At 31.9% G+C, this 23,648-nt stretch overlaps 1 protein-coding gene across 1 annotated transcript; it reads left to right on the top strand.

Annotated features, from left to right (window-relative positions):
* The first annotated feature begins 14,834 nt into the window (after nt 1-14,834).
* LOC127846315 (tumor necrosis factor receptor superfamily member 5-like) lies at nt 14,835-23,302 on the top strand. The gene is made up of 6 exons (XM_052377483.1): nt 14,835-15,015; nt 16,076-16,603; nt 19,322-19,495; nt 19,999-20,142; nt 22,525-22,713; nt 23,124-23,302. Exons 2-6 carry the CDS (start codon nt 16,186-16,188, stop codon nt 23,300-23,302), a joined length of 1,104 nt encoding a protein of 367 aa, XP_052233443.1. The 5' UTR covers nt 14,835-15,015; nt 16,076-16,185.
* The last annotated feature ends 346 nt before the right edge of the window (nt 23,303-23,648 follow it).

Genomic DNA, 23,648 nt, shown 5'->3' with positions numbered 1-23,648 from the left:
GAAAATGGGATAAAATGGATTGTGCACTTTCAAAAATAGACGTTTACATGACAAGTATTTTCCTTATATATCGAACCTGTGAAATATATCTAATGAAATTGAAATCAAATACTTTACCTGTGGAATCGCTTTTTATATAAAAGGAATCCATCAAAAGATATTTATACGAGTTTGTTTTAAATATTGAAAGCAAATAACCTGTACTTATGTTGTTGTTTTTTCCTGCTTTCAGACAACCCATCCGATGAAACAAACCCAGAGCTGTTTAGTAAGTTCCACCTACAGGATACATAGTACCTTTGTTTTGCGTCAAATAGACTTGAAACGTCTACTCCATGTAAACGTAAACTAATGATTTAACAATGAATCATAGAGGTTTATGGAGTCACAAGAACATACTAAAAATGAGAATAGATGTTGTTTATAAATAATTGCGTTAAATACTTGCAATATATGATTTCTTCTTAAACACAGGAATAGTAAACCTTGTCGTGCAATTTTCGTATAATCATAATTTAATTGTGAATAGTTTTATAAAAAAAACAACAGTGTAATCCAAATGATTTAATGTTCAGTTCGTGCTCATTTATGTTTATTCAGTGCAGAAAGTCTATTGCGACCTGTCTGAGGAGATGGATGGCAATTTCAGGATGTTTTTTCGTAAAAATGGAATACGTAAATATTTTGTTTCTCGTTTGCCAAATCTTTTGTTTTGGTAAAACGTATTTAATCACTTATTTTCTACTGCAGTCCTCTATGTGGTTTTTAAAATTATTTTTGTTAATTTCAGTTAACTCGTTCTGTATCCCATTAAAATGTCAACACAATTTTAAAGGTCAAATATTTGCAGGTGTTCTGCAAATGTTTTAATGCTATATCAACAATCGAGGAGGAAGAGAAGCGAGTGCGTGAGCAGTGCTACAAACTCTTTCGTGCTTGGGAAAACAATCAGACCGATAGCGATGTCCGTGACCTATCAGCCATGGAAATCCCATTGGAACTTATCAGAAGATTGACGTCAATGTTTCGGGAAGACACTAACATGAATAGTTAACGTACATGCCTGGATATATTAGAACGTTATGCAAAAAGCGTAATGTCGAAAATGCAGACATAAAAATACGCGCACATAGTGACTTCTCACTTTTTATGTCCCCCAGTCTATACTGGGGGACAAATTGTTTTTGCCCTGTTTGTTTGTTTGTTGGTTTGTTTGTTGGTTTGTTTGCGTCAAACTTTAACACTGGCCATAACTTTTGCAATATTGAAGATAGCAACTTGATATTTGGCATGCATGTGTATCTCATGGAGCTGCACATTTTGATTGTTGAAAGGTAAAGGCCATATTTCAAGGTCAACGGTAAAATATGTGGTGGGACATAGTGTTTCACAAACACATCTTGTTTATTATTTGTTCTGATTTAGATACCTGTTTATATAAAATGTTTGTTGCTTGTAACATTTTAAATAAAATAATTACGTTTCATTGCGAATGTTCGATTTAATTATATGTTTATGCCATGTTTCTTAAATATGCCCTTATACATAGGGCATCGTTTTATAAGATGTACTGGTAACGACCAATTGACGTGCCTATCACATTGTCTAAAGTTAACAAAAACTTGCTCACTGACATAAACGTGATCACTGCTACCAATATGCATTGTGTGTACTTATGCTCTTGTTTCATTTCGTAAATTATTATATCGCAGTGTTCATAAAAATAATGTACAGACGTGTAAAATGCAAACGATATTCATTTTGATATTTTTGGTAAATGGTTTAAGAATCTTTTAGTAACCATTTACATAATTTTAACGCGGTATTGTAAAGCAGAGCCCACAGGGATTCGCTCCCTAATTAAATTCATCGCCTGTAAAAGGCTACACACTTCAAATGGCGACCTTTGGGATTTAAATTTTGGTTTGAAGTCTTAACATGCGACGATTCCTCATGAGTTGTAAATGTATTTAGCATTAACACAGACCGCCTTACCATTGAGTTTCAAGTTTAATCAATGTAATGGCACTTGTAAGAAAACGTATTGAGCAAATTAATGTTACGTTATAATCGTTTTATTATAATACTAGTTTAATTATATTGTAACTATGACAAAACACCATAATGACTTATTATTAATAATGCATATATTGTGCGTGAGACAATTGTTATAATTTAAAATATACATAGCTCTTTTAGACATATGAAATATGTCAACGCGCTTGTTAAGACTTCAAACACTCCAATTGTGTGTCTTCAGATATATAGTTGTTTATAGACATGTGTCTCAAACACACGTGTGATTGCATCACCTCCTCTGTCCTATACATAACAATTTTAGTACCATTAACTGGCTGTAGTTGTTCACGTTCCACTGTACAAACCCGCTCTTCTCAATACTTTACAGATTGTTAATATTAACAAAATGTTTCTTTTCTTTACTTGAAAGTTAAATAAATTACTTCGTAAAAGTAAAATAAATATCTACTTTATTAAAAAGATAGAGACGTTGTTGGGTAAAAGTTAAATACCTTCTTTTCCGTAATTTACAGCTAGATAAGATCATGATACAAAGTAGGGTAGTGGTACAAACTACTTACTATCTCATCTCTACTTGATAGCTAGATGTTTACTAGTTAGCAGTACTAACACCCTTTAGATGATTTCATGTTAGTTACATTACTAATAGATGATGTTGGGTTATTGGCATGCATGAAACACATCTTTTCGTAACCTGGCAAGCACCGTTGAAACTCTTCGTCTTAAACCAAAAGAACAATATATGCGATGGTATTGAGTCAATAATAAATTCTTTACAAATATTAAGATTCACGTGTTGAATTGTATAAAAAGATTATATAAATGAATCATCGCATTTGTCCTCCTTACCCTCCATAGAAGGACTTGGGCTTTGAAATGAAGATATCCTTGTTTCAGATTTTTTCTGAACAAACCCACATTTGCTCCACTTTACCTTGATGTATACAATAATACCTGTAAAGATAATATTGAAATTATACAATATTTTTGGCATCGGAAATAGCACCTGTCCTATTCCTTTGTATATTTTACTATTGACACTTACCAGCCAGCTTATCAATTATTATCCGATATAGCAGTTTTCGTTGTTACCTTTGTAAAACACAAAAGCAAAAATTGTGGTCCAGTTTTACAAGACTTGCGCAATTTGTGTTTAAATTAGTCAATTTGTACTAGACTTAATCAGTTTGTTCAGTTTGATCGTTAAATAAGTTCAAAAGAACCGACGTATATTAAAATTTCAAAAATTTAACAACGACAAAGTTGGCATTACTTAAGCTTGACACCCTAAGTAGTAAATCACATACACGACACGAAACTTAATATTGTATTGAATCAATTTAATACCGCAGAGGTCTTTATGATTTTCAGATCGACCATGTTAATATTTCATACTTAGGTCACTTGTTGCGTGTTTACATAGTTCGCATTCCATTAAAAAATACGTGATACGATTATATACTAATTATGTTGAAGAGAATACTGTTTTGAAGACGTGTTAACAGAGAAATTCAGTCTGAGGTAACATAATATGTTCACGGGTCTGGAAAACAAGGTATACACCTGTACATAAGTCTACAATTGATGCAGTTGCTTTTTTGATATACACGGTGTCTCAAATGATAGTAGTCGTTTTCAAATAAATATTTTGCTGTTTCATAGTCTTCTTATAAAACGACCCTAAAATATTGTTTTTTAAACCTTGTAAAAATTACCATAGTTCGAACACATAATAAAGTCAACAACGTTTCACATACAACACTTTTAAAAGATGCTAAATAACATAATTATTAACATTCTCATCCGAAGAAGAAATATAACGTTACGTTTGAACCCATCCTCGAACCATAGTTAAAAACTAGAACTTAAATGACCTTTCAACAGTCATTGCGTTTCTAAAAATAGGCGACTGATTTCCGCTGTATAAACACTTAAGGCGGTAGTAAACTTGCTACGGAATACCGTTAGTGCCATCATGGTTACACATTAAAGTCCAGAGGACGACAATGCGATAGTGCGATAGTACGTTGGCGACAATGCGATAGTGCTATGGCGACAACGCGATAGTACGCTGGCGACAATGCGATAGTCATATCGTACTGTCACCATTGTATCATCGAATTGTCGCCATCGTACTATCGAATTTGTCGCCATCGTATTGTCGCACTGTCGTTATCGTATTATCGCACTGTCGCATTATCGCCATCGTACTGTCGCACTGTCGCCATCGTATTGTCGCACTGTCGTCATCGTATTATTGCATTGTCGCCATCGTATTGTCGCACTGTCCTCATCGTATTATCGCACCATCGCATTGTCTCATTTTCGCCATCGTACTATCGCACTGTCGCCATCGTACTATCGCATTGTCGCCATCGTACTATCGTATTGTCGTCATCGTACTATCGCATTGTCGCCATCGTACTAACGCAATGTCACAATCGTTCTTTTGCACTATCGCATTGTCGCCCTCTGGATTTTAATGTGTAACCACGATGGCCCTAACTGTAGTCCGTAACATGCCGACCAAGCGTGATAAATATATTTGTGTTTCTGCGGTTTATATCAGATCCAAATCACCTAGCCGTTATAATCAAAGAACTTAGTAGAATTTTGGTTATGAACTGAACGAACCAGCTTGAATCTAGTCATAAAGATAGATTTGATATTTACCTAAATACCGTTTCATATGGTATTCGTCGCAAAGTTGCACTTGGCATTTTATATTTATATCAGTTTTAATGGCTGAAAAAAAAAAGAATAATCCATGATAATGAAACTAGCTATATGATACAATTTTGGTTCATAGAACAACTTTATTAAACCTACCCATGTGCAGGTCGACGTCATTCTCGTCCATACCGTACCAAGATTGTGTTTTGGTTGCATTTTCATGTGATATCAACATTTGTTTATTAACGGTCAAGATATACACAACATTTATATTATCAATGTTTTTATATAACACAACACTTTCTTAGTAGATGATTTATACAATCGATGACGGGAACGCCACATATTAAACTGTAATACTATAAAAATTTACAAATTAGACATAAAACGAAACAGAATCAATTTTTACAAATTGTACTATTAAATCTGTTAAGTCTATATTTAAAAAATTAAATTGCATACTTTTGGGTTAATAGTATCAAGAGACTATTATCAATTACCAATTGAAAATTCCGTTGTGCTCGTAAATAGTTGGTTTTTGGATTTCCAATACTATAGTCGGGTTTTTACACATACAAATGTATATTGAAGTTTGTTAGAATGAATCTGTTTACTATAATAAAATTTCGCTAGTTATTCCACTAAGCATGTCTTAACAAATTGTAGACAAGCTGGTGTGATAAAAAATACTTTTTATATTGTTAACAATTGTTTGCGCATTCCTAGGACAGGTGAATTCACGTTTCCTCAAGATTTAAAACATGTGTGTAGTCCTCGCATCTATAGGATTCAAAAGCCCATTCCATGTAATTTGACTTCATCGATTTTTTATTATTATGGATGAGTTTGTTACATCTTTTATAAATAATTTTGCTTTACATGTGGATTTAAATATTAAATATTCCAGTTTTAAATTTTGGTTAACTTCTTTTTAGGGAATCAAAGTCAGAAAGTTCATTTCTTAAAGTAAAATAATGCATATCGTCTTAAGTCTAAACAATTCAGATGAGAATTGGCTCTTTTCCTCTATAAACTGTTTTCCTTAAAGTAGTTAAAGCCAATATTTAAATTTATATTGAAGAATATTGTCATCTTGAATATATCATCCATTGCACAACTTTTTTTAATCTGTACAATAATGTGTAAGAATTTACTTTAGTTGGTTTCCACAAGTTCATTCGACTATTTACATGCAGTTTTTTTTTAAAAAAGGTTGTGTAACTTTATCGACATAATGGAATGTTTATGTCTTTGGATTTCATTTCAAAAATTCAAGTAAGCGGTAGCAACATTATTTAGAATTATATTATATTTGAATGCAGTTACAAAAAAGTCATTGTTATATCTGTGTACATTTTAAAATAATTTAAATTATACTTACTCATTTGATTTTCTGAATGAATGCCTTCAACAAACCTCTAAAACTTTCCAGCTGATTGCACAATACCAATCTACACATTTTTTAGAATATTTAGTGCGTATTTATTGTTTGTTGAACTACGTACGATATTAAAAAGATAACAAATATATCCGTTTCGATTGATAGCTTTTACTGTTATTCAATTTTATCTTAAACACAATAATACATTAACAGTTTATTTCAATAATCTTAAGTTCACACCAAATCATAATTACACTTATTAATAAGCCCTTCTCAACGACAACGACACTCGTATTAATTATGGTATTTTATACTGTACTGTACTTTGTACTTTATAATGATCATTTTTACAACCCAGTGTCATGACTTAATCTTATGATGCTCATAAGTGCGCTGTAGTTGTGTTTGTATCAGTTATGCATATAGATGCTATACGAGTCAATAATTGACTGTTCTGTTAACAAATGAACGTACCATAATTACATTTTGAACACATCGTTATTACTTGAATATGCGCACGCATGTATTTGATTACTTATCAGCAAATAAACATACATGTAAATGATTTGTTAGTGCGCATAGTTTCAGATTTGTGTGTTTTTCAGTACTTGAAAGATACATCAAAGCCGGAATTATTATGCATACACTACTTAATACTCGCCTTTCGTTATCGATGGTCCTCGAACTCGTCATCTTTTACACCCATGTATTCGCTTACGGAACCGACGACACGCCACAATAACATGACTTGTATGCAGTGCCAGCCGAGAAATCACTGGCTGGCAGACTGCGCGACTGACGGGGGATCCGCCATGTGAAAACGATCATTGACGTTCATATTATTTAATTTTCCTCTCTATATTTCTTAATGATGCGAACACAATCGGAATCTATTCAATGCAATTCTACGCTTTTAATTATCTATACATTTCGAGTACTTTTCACAACCAAATTCTCTTTTAGATGTGTGATATTATATTAAAACTTACTTGTAGACGTTTTACATTAATTTGAATGTAAACGTCTCGGACTCTTCATTTCAGCATATAAATAGAATTGATTGTGTGATACTTTTGCAACCACACATTACTAAAACCAATTGAATCAAGCGTTATTGTTACAGCATTTGGCAAACGCAAATATTTATTCAATCATCATCAATAGATAATGTATTAAATACTCTAATTGTACACCAATAGATTAGGGCTTGTTCATTAAAATTGACAGACGATGGGAAGCGACTACGTTCACGTTGTACAGCAGCGTTTGATGTTTGTTGTCAAACTCCTAGTAGAACAGAACTCCACCGAATTAACCATCTTGTCTTGTTTCCATCGTCGCATGTAATTGATACCGAGAGTACCGCCGAATGAGCCTGTAGACTCTGCGCGACGGCCAGATAAGACGGATATATGATAGCCAGGCTATTGTGCGATAGATGACAGTCCCTGCCTCATGTATCCGTCATCTGTTATCGGGTTTCATTACATTTGTGTGGCGCATCTAGCCCTATGTCGGCTAGCAATATAACTGAATGTCGCAATATGAAAGGCATTGTGGCTGCGATGAATGAAAAGTTGACACAAGACGGAAAAAAGGTGGTCCCAAAAGCCCAACCTGTGAATTAAATAGGCGAGTTTAAGCTGTACTAGAACATAAAGCATACGGTGTAAAAAAAAATATGTAAACAAACTGTCATCATTTAGCAACGCTGATGTTTCTGTATCTTTAAAAAATTCAGACTTAAACTTGAATGTCATGTGACATTTCATTGTGTGGCATAGCGGTAACCACATAATCAAGACACTTTTTAATGAATGGCGTATGATATCGTTTGCATCTAATTAGGATAGGTGTGCGTATGTAGAAAGACCTACGCGGTTATCGGTAAGTTTATACTTGTGTCATATTTCGCAATTAATACGTACCGTCGTTTAATTATAAACCAACTTGCTTTTGAATATTACATGTTTATTAAATAGATTTAGTTTCGCGCTGGGAGTGTTTTATGAGTTAATGTAAGTACGAAACTTAATTTAAATTTTTGGATATTAGGGCGATCGGGCATTTAAAGTTAAGTGAATTAAATCTTTTAAGGATTAACATAGTAATGTACATTAAAATGCTTGCGAAGAAACGACCACTGTGATTTTTCAATGTGATTTCAAAACTATATCTGGTGGAACATGCTATAATGTCTTGTAAGTGTAAGTTTGAGATTAAGTATATTAAATACCGGTAGTTATAATTTTTAGCAATATCATGTCACAAAACGGCTTTTGGAAAATTATGTTTTGCTTATATTCATCACGACAGGGGTCATTTCTAGCACGTTAGTACTTTGCAACTGTGTTATCCATGAATGTATAGGTGTATTGAATATAGTTATGTACTGCATGTTTGAACCGTTAAGATTTGTTAAACATTCGTTGTACCTTTGTTATGAAAGGGTTTTGCAGTTCATCGGACCTTGGTAGAGCGTATTCATAAAACCACAAATAACAATAATTGGCGTATTTAATTATCGCGGGTAACAAAATAAATCGTGTTAAATGTAAACTATCTCTGACAGGGTTACGTAAGATAGATAAGAACTCTATTACCTTATACAAAACGACTTCACGCGTATCAAATATAAGGCGTAGTGTCAGATAACACAGATCTAAGGTGGTTGTTAAACGATAATAAAGATATATAAATAGCACAAATCGAATGTCCCATAATTAAAAAGCAATTGGAAAGCAAACCACCTAGTTGTATTGATATATTTGAGACTAATTTATTCAAGTTAAGTAAGTTATTGGATTTTAATTTCTAATTAAAAGCCTGTTAGACAAGGATAAATGAATCTGTATGTGCATTGTACACTGTACGAAATAGTTCTATGTGATTGTGTAAAGCTAATCTGATACTGAGTATAAAATTGAAAATTATTTTATCAAGGATATTGAACGTGAACATGTATCCATATAAGCCTGTGTATTTCAATCAAGGAGAAACGAACACCAACTAAAATTCATAACTTAACGTAAATGCTATATGTTTAAAACTCTTTACATCGTATAGTCAATATGAACCTAGTATTTGTTTAATTTTTTTTTAGTATACATGTTTATGTTCACACTTCGAAAATGTTTAATATATATCACTGCCGTACAGTTTTTTTAATTATTAAGCAATTAAATATATAATTTACCTCAAAATGATACACATGAACGTTTAAATATAGGTGTAAAATACCTCGTATGACGACCACTTGTAACGATGTTACACACCAAATGTTTGATAACTGACCTTTTCTGTTCAGAGAAGGTATATAGTTATTTGCTTTTTTAGTCATTATATTATCATGATACAAAAATTGCATGTCTAGTTTAGACCACATGCGCATGATTTGAAAAAAAAAATATATAGAGAATATTACGCACCAAATATTATAAGTTAGTTTGTCGTTACATAGAAAAATAAATATTTTATTTTCAAAATCTAATTACAGCTCTTTAAACCTACATGTGCAGCGGCATCATTTAAAAACAATTGAAAAACGGTCACCTATGGGTCATACAAATTAAGATTCGTTAAAATCTACCCTGAGGTTAATGGGGAGGTGTAGTGTGATCAAAACGTCGACGGACAACTGACGACGCACAACGAATAAGGGGGGTTCCAAATGCAGACCCTATACATTGTACATGTGAGCTTAGAAGCTGTCCTTAAAGCTATGATATACGGTATAATAGCCCTTTCATGCAAACAATCAGTCATAATCAAGGAACTTAAATGTTTCTGCATATTTTTCTTTTGTACATTAAGACTTCATGTTGATTTTCATGTGACATTTAATAATGTGGTTTGAGTATAGTGATAACGACTGCAAGTACACTAGACAGTGACATGTGAATATGTTAAGGCTTTGTGTGCGAGATTGTTTTCATTTGATCAGGCCGGGTAGGTGTGCAAGTGTACATAGATCAGAGCGGTTATCGTAGTATTAATAGGCGTGTCTTATTACGCTGTTAAACAAGACGGCGTTTAATCAGTAACCATCGTTAACATTTTAAATTATATTTTGAATAGAATTTGTGTCGTTCTAAGAGTGTGCTAAGAGTAAATAAAAAGTACGAAATGTTATTGAAATGTTTTGGTATTAAGGCAATTGGACATAAACAATCAAACCAATTGAATTGTATATGGATAACACTAGTTACTCGTATTTAAAAGCTTTCGATGGAATGGCAAGTCTGATTTTTGCATTTGATTTCATATACACAGATTTTAAACAAAAATATATACAGCGGAATTTTTAATGGAATGTGTGTCTTGTCAGTTTTAGTTTCAGATCTATGATATTAACTAGTAACATTATTTAGTATGTACATGTATCTCCCACACATCGGCTTTCGGAAAAGTGCGTTTAAATTGCTTCATCACGACAGGGGTCCTAACTAGTACGTTCTTTCTTGACATATGTGCTATATATGAATGTATGTGTGAATAAAATAATGTACAGCATGTATCTTTATTTTGAAATATTGTAAATAAATACAGGACAAGTAATTTCAAGTTGTGTGATTATAGTCTTTATAACAAATCTCAAGTTGAAAAGTATTTACCACGCGCGGTCAATCATACCTGTTTGATAAATTCAATGTTAAGAGGAAGAATTATTTATTCTGGATGTTTAAAATCACGCTGGCAATTGTATGCATTGTACAAGCTGTAAATGGTACAACACTTGTGTATTGTTTCTCTTTCCCCATGACTATAACATTAGTATACAAGACTCTAATTCAAACCATGTTGCACCCTATCATACATAACAATGAATACACGTCGAGTATCAATTTTTTCACACAGGCTAGAAAACCATAATGTCATCTGACTTACATTTAAAATGATAATTTATGATGACCAACAATTGAAGTGTTTTGAACTACCGAGTAGTACTCAATATCAAATTACAAGGAACTGGTTAGCTCTGGACAAAAATTGTTCTTGAATGTGTAAAACGCATAACGAAATTTAAATTTACATTATTTGTCAAGGACAATCAAAAGAAGCACGAAAGAGTCATGTTCATGTGACGTGTTTAGTCAGCCATCAATACCTCGATTTAAAGCGAGTATATACGATCTTTTTTTGACACAGAGAGAAAATGTTGATGAATTAACAACTGTACTACAAGTGCAGAAAAAGTAGTGCCAGAAAATAAACGATAAAATAGTTTCAATAACAAAGAATGTTCTGTTCTACAGCAGAACACTATTTCGTGTAAACAAGACATGTATACTGTTGGGAAATCCCCATGTGTGTGTACATTTGTTCATACGCGACATTGGCAGAAGTTTCGTTTTCCTTGATGTAATATCTTGAATCCGAACGTAGGGTACGGACACAAGATTCACATTTTAAAACTGCTTCGGTTCCTCATGTTTGAACCATTTGCTAACAGTGGTAAACCATTCTTTGTGCTTGTGTTATGAATGGGTTGTGCGGGAAATACGTATTGCAAAATCGTTAACGTGACATACGATTATACGATAATAATTTGTCAAATATATATGAATTGATATAAAATGTGTAAAAAAAGTTATTATACATATATTTCAATATAAATTAAAATAAAAGTTAAGAAGAACATGTGTCGAAAAATGCGATTTAAGCCAGATATTTCATTCTGAAATCGAAAATGTCAGTACAGTCGAATTTGCCAGCATGTATATCATGCATGTACGATGTGAATCTAAATTTAGTTTAAGGGTTCATTTTTAATTCCTGCAACGATATCTATTCATACGACACACGAACACTAACTCCGATCCTAATAAAAAGACGAATGCTCCGGGTTTTGTAGGAAAATATGTACGAAATATCTTCGTCACAATCGGCTCGGGGCGCTAATTTGTCTTTGCTGCATTTTATGAAATTCGTCTTCAATGTATAATTTTTCTTGCCTATTTTGTGTTATTGTAACATTTTTTTTTTTTTTTTTTTTTTTTTTTTTATTTTATTCAATATCATACATACAATGTAAACATGTATATGATCATACAACATAGTGATTGTACAAAGCAATAAAGTTCAGACATGTTATACAAGATATGCTAATATATTTAAAAAAAATGAGAGAAAAGAAAAGAACAACAGAGGAATAGTTATGAAAAATGATGAGTTGTATAAAGTCGGGAGAAAGCATACTGGACTTGTGTGTTCTGTTGTGTATTCACAATGATCTTGTCAGATTGAAAAATAAAAATAAAAAAAAATAAATAAACAAAACTATTTTAGAGAGATAAACTAACATTAGAGTGAAATGTATATAAGTGGACAAAACATTATGAGAATTTAATCCGATTCCATTTTTGTTCAAAGATTTGTAATGTGTCTTTACTGAGGGCTATTTCTTTCTCAATCTGGATTTTTAGTTTAAGACTGTGGACAAAACAATTAAAATTTGGTACTTGTTTTTTGTACTTCATGTTTAAGATAAAATATTTCATCAATATAACCATAAAATTCACAATATTATTACAGTCTATTGATTTCAATGAGTTAATTCCGAAACTTACATTTAAGAAAGATAGTTTAACGTTTAGTTGATGTTGTTCAAGAAAAGATATTAATTGATTCCAAATAGGCTGGATGTGTTTGCACTCCCAAAAAAGATGTTCTATAGTTTCAATGTTTTCACTGCAGAAGTCACACAGATTTGAGTTAGATAATTTGCATTTAAAGAGATATTTATTTGTAGCTATAATTCTATGGATGTATTTGTATTGAAAATTTCTCAGTGTGCTTTCAATAGTTGCTTTATATGGCATGGTAAATATGTGTTTCCAATTAAGTTCATTTTCTCCAAAAAGGACTTGCCATTTATTTTGGATTTTGGAGTTTTCTGTAGGGTTTTTAATTTGTAGTGTGTAAAATATTTTTTTTTTTTTGTTTTTTCTTCCAAGTATGTTTTCTACAAATGTTGTTTGAGTACATGGTGTATTATTTGTATTGATTTCAGATTTTATATGTATGGGTATTCTTTTGATAAGTGTGTAGTATTTCAGAAAATTATTTGAAGGTATTCCATATATGTAGCATATATTATCAAAAGAGTAGAAATCCTTAATTCTGTAGTCATATAATTGGTCGACATATTTAATGCTTCGTTCAAACCAGTCTTTATAGAAAAACGTCTTATTGTTTGAAGTTATTTCTTTATTGTTCCATAAAATTGTTTTACTGCTGGTTTGGGTTTCTAAGTTATGAGTGACATCACTCCACGCTGATAGAACATCAGACAGAAATATGTTTTCGTTTGCAATTTCATGTAAGATAGTATTGCTGATGTTACATTCAAAGAGTAAGGAGTCACCATATTTTTTTAGGATTTTCCGGTAGAATAATTTCCATTTACTCGTATTGGTATTGTATATTGTAACATATTTGTATCAATATATTACAATTTTAAACCTAAAAATCGTATAGTCTCGCTTTCGCGTAAAAAATTTGGTTAAATTTTGATGTGAGAAGTCGTATGACAAAACACTGATGCTGTTTAATAGAAACTTAGAATACCCCTTTAACACAAACTCCAACTTATGTGCCACATATTTCATATTTAGTATTTTATCACTGAAATACCTTTTAAATATTTTGCAAAGTTCATATTGATATTCATAAATGTTGAAAGACCACAACTACATTCGCTTTTTCTTTAATCGGTTTTTTTTTCAAAGTCAACACAAAGTGCATTACTTGCCTTGTTTACTATTTTTTAAAGATTTTCCCCTATATTCAGCCATTTTGTTACTCTTATTACATATTAACATCCACTTCAAAACAATAAAGTACATTTTTAAGCATTTCTGAAATTGAATGAAATATATATGTACTTACATTTTTAAATTAATTATGAAGCTTTTTTCAAAAACGTGTATATTAAATTTGTTTGTTTGTTTTTATAAAAAAAATACTTGTTTTTTAAGCAAACACTCAAAATAATGTCGTCATAGACTGTCACGTATGTCCGGAAATGCATGTAGCTTCGTTTTCAATTTTGGCATTAAACATTAGCATATTTATTTATACTTGCTAAAAAGTTTTTACCGATAATATGGATCACATTTTCCCAGTGTCGAAAAGTGGTGAATTGTGTATGCGCTTATAATTATAGCATGCGATTGTTTAAGGTGTTTTAAAATGTGAAACTACACCACTGACATAAAAGTCGAAAGTCGTTAAGAAAATACAAAAATAGGAGCGTTGTCGAAGATATTCATAATGTACGAAAAATAACCGTTGTTACTCACGATGCCTGTATATTTTAAATCATAATTTTATGAAGGTGACAGTACAAAAAATGCTGTGAAAACATAACGAAATATAGTACAAGCTCGCTTTTAACATCCAAACTGTTATAAATAACTAAAGTATATTAATAGTTTAATCATATAATGATATAATATATGCAGTGCTTTTCATAAAAAGAGTCAATATAAGAAGAGTCACAAACGAATTAAATATATATTGTTATTAAGTCAAACACATTTTTCAATACGAACTAAATAAAGATTTAAACTCAATCTGAGAGGTGTAAATACGGTAATAGCGAAGTGTATAATCTGTTATAAAGCGATCGTTCGCGTGTAACATACCTAAGGTGCGGTGTCAAATAAAAGATCTTAGGTGGGTATTTAACAATATCAAAGATAATTATATAAGTAATGATTCATTATTGAAGCGTATCGGAGCGCAAAGCACAAAGCACAAAGTTGTGTTGACAGACTAAAAAATAATTAATTTTAGTTAATATGCGAAGTAACTTACGGATTTCATACTTTTATTTAAAAGCAGTTTTGCACAAGGATATGTGTATCATTATGCAAATTGTGCATCTTACGGAATAGGGCGATGTAATAAGGTTAACTGTAGGTGATACTGAATATGCAAGTGTTAATTATTTTATAATGTAATGGCGACGACGTTTTAGCTTGTATTCAATATAAGTGTGTAATGCAATCTGGCAAAACGAACATCAACAAAGATTTATTACTAAACGTACGTTATATTATGTGTTCTGTATGTATAAATATTTAAATTGTCTATTAATTTATGCAGTATGAGTCGAACAAAATCCTGATCAATATTTTGGTTTATTTTATTAAAACCGGAAATATAAAGGCCATGGCATACATTGATTTAGAATAAACTTATTGAATTAGGGACCAATTAGGGAACTGCATAATATCGATCTCGGGAACTTTGAAAGAACAGTTTCATATCAGACATTTTAAAATTCTGACAAAACAACGAATACAATTACTAACACAGCCTAAAGTTTCGAAATAGCTGGCGGTATATCGTACACGATTTTAACAGATTTTTACTACAGCAGTAAATAGCTTTTTGTTTGTAAAATGATTATGAATCAGACCTCTCCTCATTGTATACATTATCATTGTTCACTGATCAAAACGTATTTGCTTGGGGCGCAGTTCTTATACACAACTATCTTTTGTTTCCCAATCTAACGTTTCTTGTGTTTATATTTAGAATATCGAATGTTAATGACCATGAGTATTTAAGTCTATCACGAATAATTTGCTAACAATCAACTCCAAAAGTGCAGTAACAAGGTGATTTTTTTTTATTTAAATAATAATTAAGATCACAGAACCCCTTTGATCGTCAATGTAAAACTTCTAATTAAATAACGTAATATGCAAACATGCGTTACACAAACGTGACCGGAGCTGTTCATTCTCACGTTGTTAGATTATATGATCAATTAGTAATTTAAGGCATATTTAGCACGAAATTGATACACATGAACGTTTAAAAGTTAGTAAGTGTTGGCGTATGTATATTGGTTGTTTTTTTTACTGCAAACGCTTCGAAATACACTGGACAATTTCTGTTTGCTGGTTCATTACGCGAAATGTCATTCAGTGTGATTACTGTTTTCATTTGAATGTGTGTATGTTTCAGCCTTAGATGCTACTATCAGTGAGTAGAGGCCATTAAAAAGCCATTTGAATCATGTCTCTCCAAAATTTGTATTACATTTAATTATATGATAACAAATAAACTGGAAAATAATGACACTAAAAATGGCCTTACCTTTGATTTTGATTGCGTATCTGAACAGCGCCTATGGCGTCCCGACGGACACATATAGAACAGACAAAGGGGTAATATGCTACCTATGCCCTCCAGGAAAGTTCTTTGTACGGGACTGTTCACTGGACTATGATAGTGCTGTTTGCAGCCCATGTCCGAATGGACATTACATAGGATTCAACAATCAAGCCTATAAATGCCAACCGTGCTCGACAGTATGTCCAAACACAAACTACGAATCATTCGATGATCAACCGGAAATTATCACGGCTAATTGCACGAGTATCTCGGATATTGTCTGCGAGTGTAAGCTTGAATTCTGGCGCGAGAGTGGATATCGTGGCATGTGTCGAAGAGCAAAGAAGTGCAAAGAAGGATATGGCGTTTCAGCACAAGGTAACCGCAGTTAAATTGAAATGTGTTTTTTTTTCAATTTGATATGTTGATATTTCTTTTCTACTGGTAGCAAACGATGTGGTAAGAAAGGGTTAAAATTTAGCTGAATAATAAGCTATTAACATGATCTCAAGTACAAATATATCAAATTTAAAATAGATCAATTTCATTTTAATATATACATAATGAAGTACAATATTACTCAATGTGTAATAAAAATACTTTTGAAAATAATATTACCATCATTTCATTGGTAATAATAACTGTCAATCTTTTTAATATGTTGTCTTTTTTAACTTTATGCGGGAAATAGAAAAAGAAATTGTATTATCATTTTAAGTGTTGTCATTATTATTATGTATTAGAATTATTATCACCACCACAGGCGAAGGAATATAGAACTGGACTTGTCCGTCAGTCCGTCCATCAGTCTGTCATTCCGTCAGTCTGTACGTCCGTCTTTCATAAAACTGTTCATGGCTATATCTCAGAAACTATATAAGATATCAACATGGGTGTATAGATGTCAATGCGGAGAGGTGTCATGCAAATGAGTCATAACCCTACACGTTCTTTGATAAGAGTCATTGCCCTGTGTTGTCTTTTATGAGTTTGTAACTTTATGAACTTTTCCTCCAAATGGTTATTTGGTGAAAGGAAAACAATAAGTCGTAAGTTCTTTTTTACTAATTACTTTGGTACAGTCCAGTGTCATAATATAAATTCAGGAAGACACTGATTCCGATCAGAAGAAAAAAACGATAGACGTCCTGAAAATAAACAATAACACACATATAACAAATTATTATAAATATTGCTGTCTTGCTGTAAAATAATATGATATATATACAAATTATTAATTTCAACAAATATAACAACAATATATAGATAAATATATTTACAAATGATGAAACAATCATTTGGCGCATCAGTTCTAATTACAACATAAGATTAATTACAGAATATATTATCTTTCCATCAAGAATAATGTTTTGGCGACCAGACGGCCTGGCTGACCTAGACATCCCAATACATATCTCAAAACACAAATACATATGTGAAACACATACATACATATACACAGTACAACACACATATACTCACAAATCGATGGAATCTGGCGTTGCAGCGCTTCTTCCAAATCAGTGACTGCAAGTGATGTTACAGTGCAAATTGTTAAAAAGTGCAGACATATAAATATATTATTTTAAATAGAAACCGCCTTGAGCCATAGGAGAATTGCAAATCTTATGAATACGTTAAATTGCTGATCTTAAATAAATCATTATGGCTATCAAGCATGTGCAACAGCTTTACAATGAGTATTTACTTATATACCCATTTGTACATGCCAAGTGTATAATGATACTTAATAAAAATTAAATGTATAAATAATATGAAGTCAACAGATGTTCACCCGTCTCTTGACGTGTTGGTTCTGGCGCGCGAGCTAGTAAAACAATACCGTTCCTTACACAAAAGACGTAACCACACAAAAAGGTTACATACGACTATATTTATATTATGATGGGAAATCCACCCTGTCACAATGTAACTTTTCAGGGCTATATCTTAGAGACAGTACAATTCTTCAACATGAAACTTCATGGGTGTATTGATATCAATGATGAGAAGTGCCATGCCTAAGAACCATAACCCTACACTTTTTTTAATAAGAGTTATTACCCTTTGTTGTTTTTGTATTGTGTAACTTTTTATGACTTTATCTCAGATACGCTACCCGATTCCAATATGAAACTTGCTGGATGTATAGATATCAAGGAGAAGTGCAATGCATAAAAACAATTACCCTACACTTAAATATATTTTTTAAGATTATACCATATTTGGGGATTTGCACCCATCCATAAACAAACTTTTTTGCTGAGGATATCAATTCAATGAATTTGCTTGTTATTATAAGTGATTCTCTAAAAATGAAAAAACATTTACATACAATGTTTATTCTTTGAAATTTTTTATATATTTCATTCTAATTCAATTCTCGATTGTTAAATTAAAGAACCGTAATCAAATCACTAAAGTTAAACCTTCACACAAGATAAAACAAATAGTTTTCTATCTCAATTACTCATCATAATTTTCTACGATCATTTATGTCTTATACAAAGATAACATTTATGGGTTAACCGCTCATTGTATCATCCTCATATTTGATGATTTATGAATTTCTTTTATTACTAAAATCTATTACATATGATCCGAACGAGACAAATTTAAGTACGACTTGAATGTTTATAATGTTGAATATTGTCATTATTCAATGACATAGTCACAACCTTACATGCCAAGTTTAAGGATTGTCTAGCGTATGCCGTACCGTATTAGTACAAATATGCGTACAACAGCATGTAATAAATATATAGACTTTATGGCAGTTAAATGGTTATATCGGTTCCATATTAAGCAATGGTAAAACGTTTCACTATGGTTATTTTCATCAATGTATCTGCGATAATAATATTTTCCGACAATATTTTCCAACAGTTGCAAAATAGGACAGCCGTCATAAATTTATGACTATGAATAACAATATGCTTCTTTAAATTGATTTTTTAAATACTGTTACAATGCATGTTTGGGGGAAGTTGTTGACAAAATTATTTCATCAGCCCAAAATACTTGTTTCGCTTGATTTATGTATGGCTTATATAAAAACAAACATAAACCATCGAAACACTTCTACTATACTTTCAGCCACTGGTTATTCTGACACCATCTGCGAGGCATGCGAAACAGGTCAAACATTCTCCAACACAACGTCTGCAACTGATGCGTGTCTGCCTTGTTCAAAATGCTACGATCATACGTACATCAGAAACGATTGTAGGACGGACAGAGACACTGAATGTATTTTGCTAACAACAACAGGTTTGATATTTGTTTTTACTTAATTACTTCATTCACCAACGCATATGCTTTATATTCAAATGATACATTTTCATTGAAAGGCAAGTCATTTAGGATCATAATCCTTTTATTTTACAGTCAAATATTTTTTTATAATAAAAGTGTTATGAAATGGCAATAACTGCTTGCAAATTGAACAAACAGTCCGAAAACAAGGGCTTGTCCGTGTGATATTGTACTCTTATATCACATTAAGATTTGATGATAAGATCGATTCGTTCAGGTGTTCAGGAGGTCTTATTCAATAACGAAATTTAAGTCTCTTTAAATGAATGATAAATAGTCAAGGGATGATTATACAATAGAAACAATCTAATGGGCCGTCTGATGAAAATGGCCTTTTTATGAGTTTGCCATTTGATAAACGTTTACTTTCGCGTGAAACTTACTCGTTTACAAATATCCAAAGAAAATATTGTAGGTTAAATCTTGAAATAAGCAGAGTATTTGTTTGTATTTAACAGAGTTTACAACGCGAAAAGACGCAAGCCGGGAGTTACAACAAGGTCTAGGACTAGGCGTTGGGATTCCTGTGCTTGTGGCCTGTGGATTGATCCTCGTCTTCTGTTTTATCAGAAGGAAACGAACTAAAAGACAACAAAACATTCGTATGTATAGTTTTAATCAACTACAAATCAATTTGAAAGAACGAGCTTATTTATCACATCTTTTTATCAAAACTTCTGTCCACTATTGTTGTTTTTCGTATCCACAAGTCGTCTGCTCTGTGTTCGTTTTAACCATGCATAAGGCAAATGCGCTGCATCAGGTCAGTGCATGGTGATACGCCAATTCTGATCCCCGACATGACTGAATTAAAGAAAAAGGACGGTAATTTTTTATATAAGCACAATTAACTAATATATTTTTAGTATTTATAAACGATGGTTCTTAATTATATTAAACTGCTCATTTAATATGTTAATCAAGGTAACTTAATGTAAAAGAGCATTTATCGAAACTATTGATCCGTTACAAATGATGCATACAATAATAAACCATGTTGAATGAATTAATTCATAACAAAAGATAGGCGTACATGCTTATCTTTTAGATAAACCCACTAATTACAGTAATCTCATTAATTACATTTCAGTGAAATATTTTACACAACATTAACAAAATAAACAATTCGACATTGATTATTCAATACTTGTATAAGCATTTGGAATAGACGTATAGAAATAACAAAAACATCCTTATAATTATTTGGATTTAATTTAATAAGATTGCTTTATTTTTGTTCAGTATAAAAATATCGTTGATAATTCTGAATTGCCAACATTTTATATATAGAATACTGCTGTCCAAAGCGAAAATAGTTATTTTTCTATTATTAACCTACCGCGCATGCACGGAAAATACTTTGAAAACTAAAAGAGGTATCAACTTGTAACTCAATAGGTATTACGATCTTACTGAGGGTATCTCAGTATACAACAACCATTTCATTTGCTCCCATATTGTAGAGTTATAGCCAAGTGTTATTTTTGCGCTTAAGGGGTGTTGCTGCAGTTTTTATGATTTTTTTCCATCTAATAACTTTTGCTCAAAATTTTTATTCAAGTACTACATACAAATGCTAAATGAAAAATGCAATAAAAACATAGGGTCACCGGCTTTGTTTGGATTTTATTCACCATTATATAAAATGTACTTTTCCATTAAAACTGAAAAATCTCTAATTTCATAATAATGATTAATAACCTATGAAATTGGAAACATGTAGAGATTATATAAGCTAATATATATCATATACCATTTAAGTAAACCACAAACAACCCAAAAAATGGAGAACACAAGTTAAATTTTAAGAAATTTAATTTTCATAATTTTTATGTCACCCAAAAAACGTCTTTTTTTTACTATTTTTACCACAAAAATGGAATTTAAAAAAGTTCTATCTAATAACTTTTTGCGAAACTTCTCAAATATGTTCATCTATGTATGGTTATCATGAAACAAAAATAAAAAAAGGGGGTCACCGCACTTTTAACAGAGATTTTTTGTTTTAACTATCCCTACCGTCTACGTCAAATTTTATAAAATACATCAATTAGGCAAAACCCAAGTACCGGTACATAGATTGTAAGAAATATGCATAAACATTAGAAATTGTTTTGAATCTTAACTGGGATCACAACAGCTTACCAAAAGACATAAATAAAAAACAATATTTAATCACAAACATAATACCATACAGTATCAAACTCGACCTTAATCATTAATAACTTACATGTACTTGTTCACGGATTTCGGCTTGTTTTGAAGTTTGTGATTAAATGCTTTAAATTGATAAATTTAAACGAAATGACTAAAAAGCTCCAGTATAAAACAAGAATGAAATTAAAGAAATAAAAAAGAAGTAAAAAAGGTTAACCCCATCTGGGATCGAACCACTGACAATTGATTTATAAACCAATTCGGTCATTTATGATGATACTGATAACAAAATTATTGAGTTGTGATAATAGCACCATCGGTGTTGCTATAAATATATTCTCCGTTAAATAAACTGCCGCAACACCCCTTAAGTTTTGTCCTCAGCATATCTCGAACATGAAAGTGATGTCATCTTGTAACTTAAACGGCATGTAGATGTCTTTGATGTGATGTTCAGTGCTTTTAAATTTGAGAGTTATTGCCATTTTTTAATTTATTTCACATACATTTCAATGTAAAATATCTTGAAATTTAAAATTGATCTTATATTGACAGTTCATAGGTAGATAACTCTCATTGACAGGAAGTGAACAAGAACCATAACTCATTCTTTCATAATTTCATCATGTTATTGCTCTTGTGATTTATTGTGCTGAAAAGTGTTGGCCTGTGCAAATCTCGACTAGTATATGAGGTTACAATGCGAAACCTCATAAGAATGAAACTTGAATTGTTTCAAAACCAATTTTTGAACCTGAACTGCCTATGCCCTTCGATATAGCGGCATACACGAAGGTGACATTTGTAGTTTTTATTTGTTCTCATAGCTGCCAAAACTGTTCCTGATGGTCAGCTTAGTTCTTCAAACATCACACATATAGAAACATTGCATATTCGACCAACTTCCAATGTTGCAAGCATTCATACCTTCAACGGACAACATGTTTGGAGTACATCTACCTATTTACCTGATCTTAATGATTCGATTTGGAGTGAGGGCTATCCAACTTCTTTTGGTAAGTGAGCTGCAAACCTTTAACAATTTAGTAATAGAAACACATTGGGAAATAAATTGTATGGCTTTTGACAATTTAACGGGCACAAGTCGCAATTTCATTGGTTGTTTTATATTCACTCAACACAATGTAAATTGCAAAGGTCTTCTTGGTTAGGGTTTCAGTGGCTTTTCTCGATAGTTATTAAAAAATATATACTCATTTTATTGTCGTTTATATCAAATAAATTATACTTTATTATCGTACAAACAATCATAGAAAATCTACCTCATGAAAAAATCGCAATTATATATAATTTTGACGAATATATAACAGGTATTTTTAATCGTAAATGTTCTTTTTTACAAATAAATAAATAAATAAGACATATTCCGAACATGTTTGTTGGCATTTTGTAATGTATCCCACAGCCACTGGTCACTCTGACACTTTTTGCGAGCCTTGTAAAGCCGGGGAGACGTTTTCAAACACGACCTCGGCTTATGACCCATGTTGGCCTTGCACACATTGTGATGGTCATATGTCCGTCGGGCGTGCGTGTGAAGCGGACAGAGACACGGAGTGTATCCCGCTTTCCACAACAGGCTAGATTTTTCTTCATTCGTCAAATATTGTTTTGCTTTTTATGTGTTTAATATAATGTTGCTAAATTGTGTTATAGAATTTCTTAAATACAAAGAAATAACTCAGGAATAATCAAATATGTGTCATATTTGATTTTCAAGTTAAAGCAGAGTAAAAAAAAAAAACAAACACGATGCACAACTTGCGTGACCTACTCGTCACCGATCTGACGCGATCTTAGACTAAAATCTTTATGGGGTAAAGGGCATTTTCCCTGCAAAGTTCACGGACCATGGAACCATACTTCAATAAAACGTATGAAAAACATTATGTTCGTTTTTCCGTTACATTATGCATCAACACTAACTGTC

This window comes from Dreissena polymorpha, chromosome 9 (assembly GCF_020536995.1).
Source record: "Dreissena polymorpha isolate Duluth1 chromosome 9, UMN_Dpol_1.0, whole genome shotgun sequence".
Lineage (NCBI taxonomy): Eukaryota > Metazoa > Mollusca > Bivalvia > Myida > Dreissenidae > Dreissena > Dreissena polymorpha.
Note: the sequence above shows the minus strand (reverse complement) of the source record. Positions and strands in the feature narration are given on the sequence as shown.

Bases quoted from the DNA above. Each gene is read 5' to 3' on its own strand.
- LOC127846315 (XM_052377483.1), top strand. From the start codon at position 16,186: ATGACACTAAAAATGGCCTTACCTTTGATTTTGATTGCGTATCTGAAC. The intron at 16,604-19,321 runs GTAACCGCAGTT...CTATACTTTCAG, and splicing joins ATATGGCGTTTCAGCACAAG to CCACTGGTTATTCTGACACC. The intron at 19,496-19,998 runs GTTTGATATTTG...TGTATTTAACAG, and splicing joins TATTTTGCTAACAACAACAG to AGTTTACAACGCGAAAAGAC.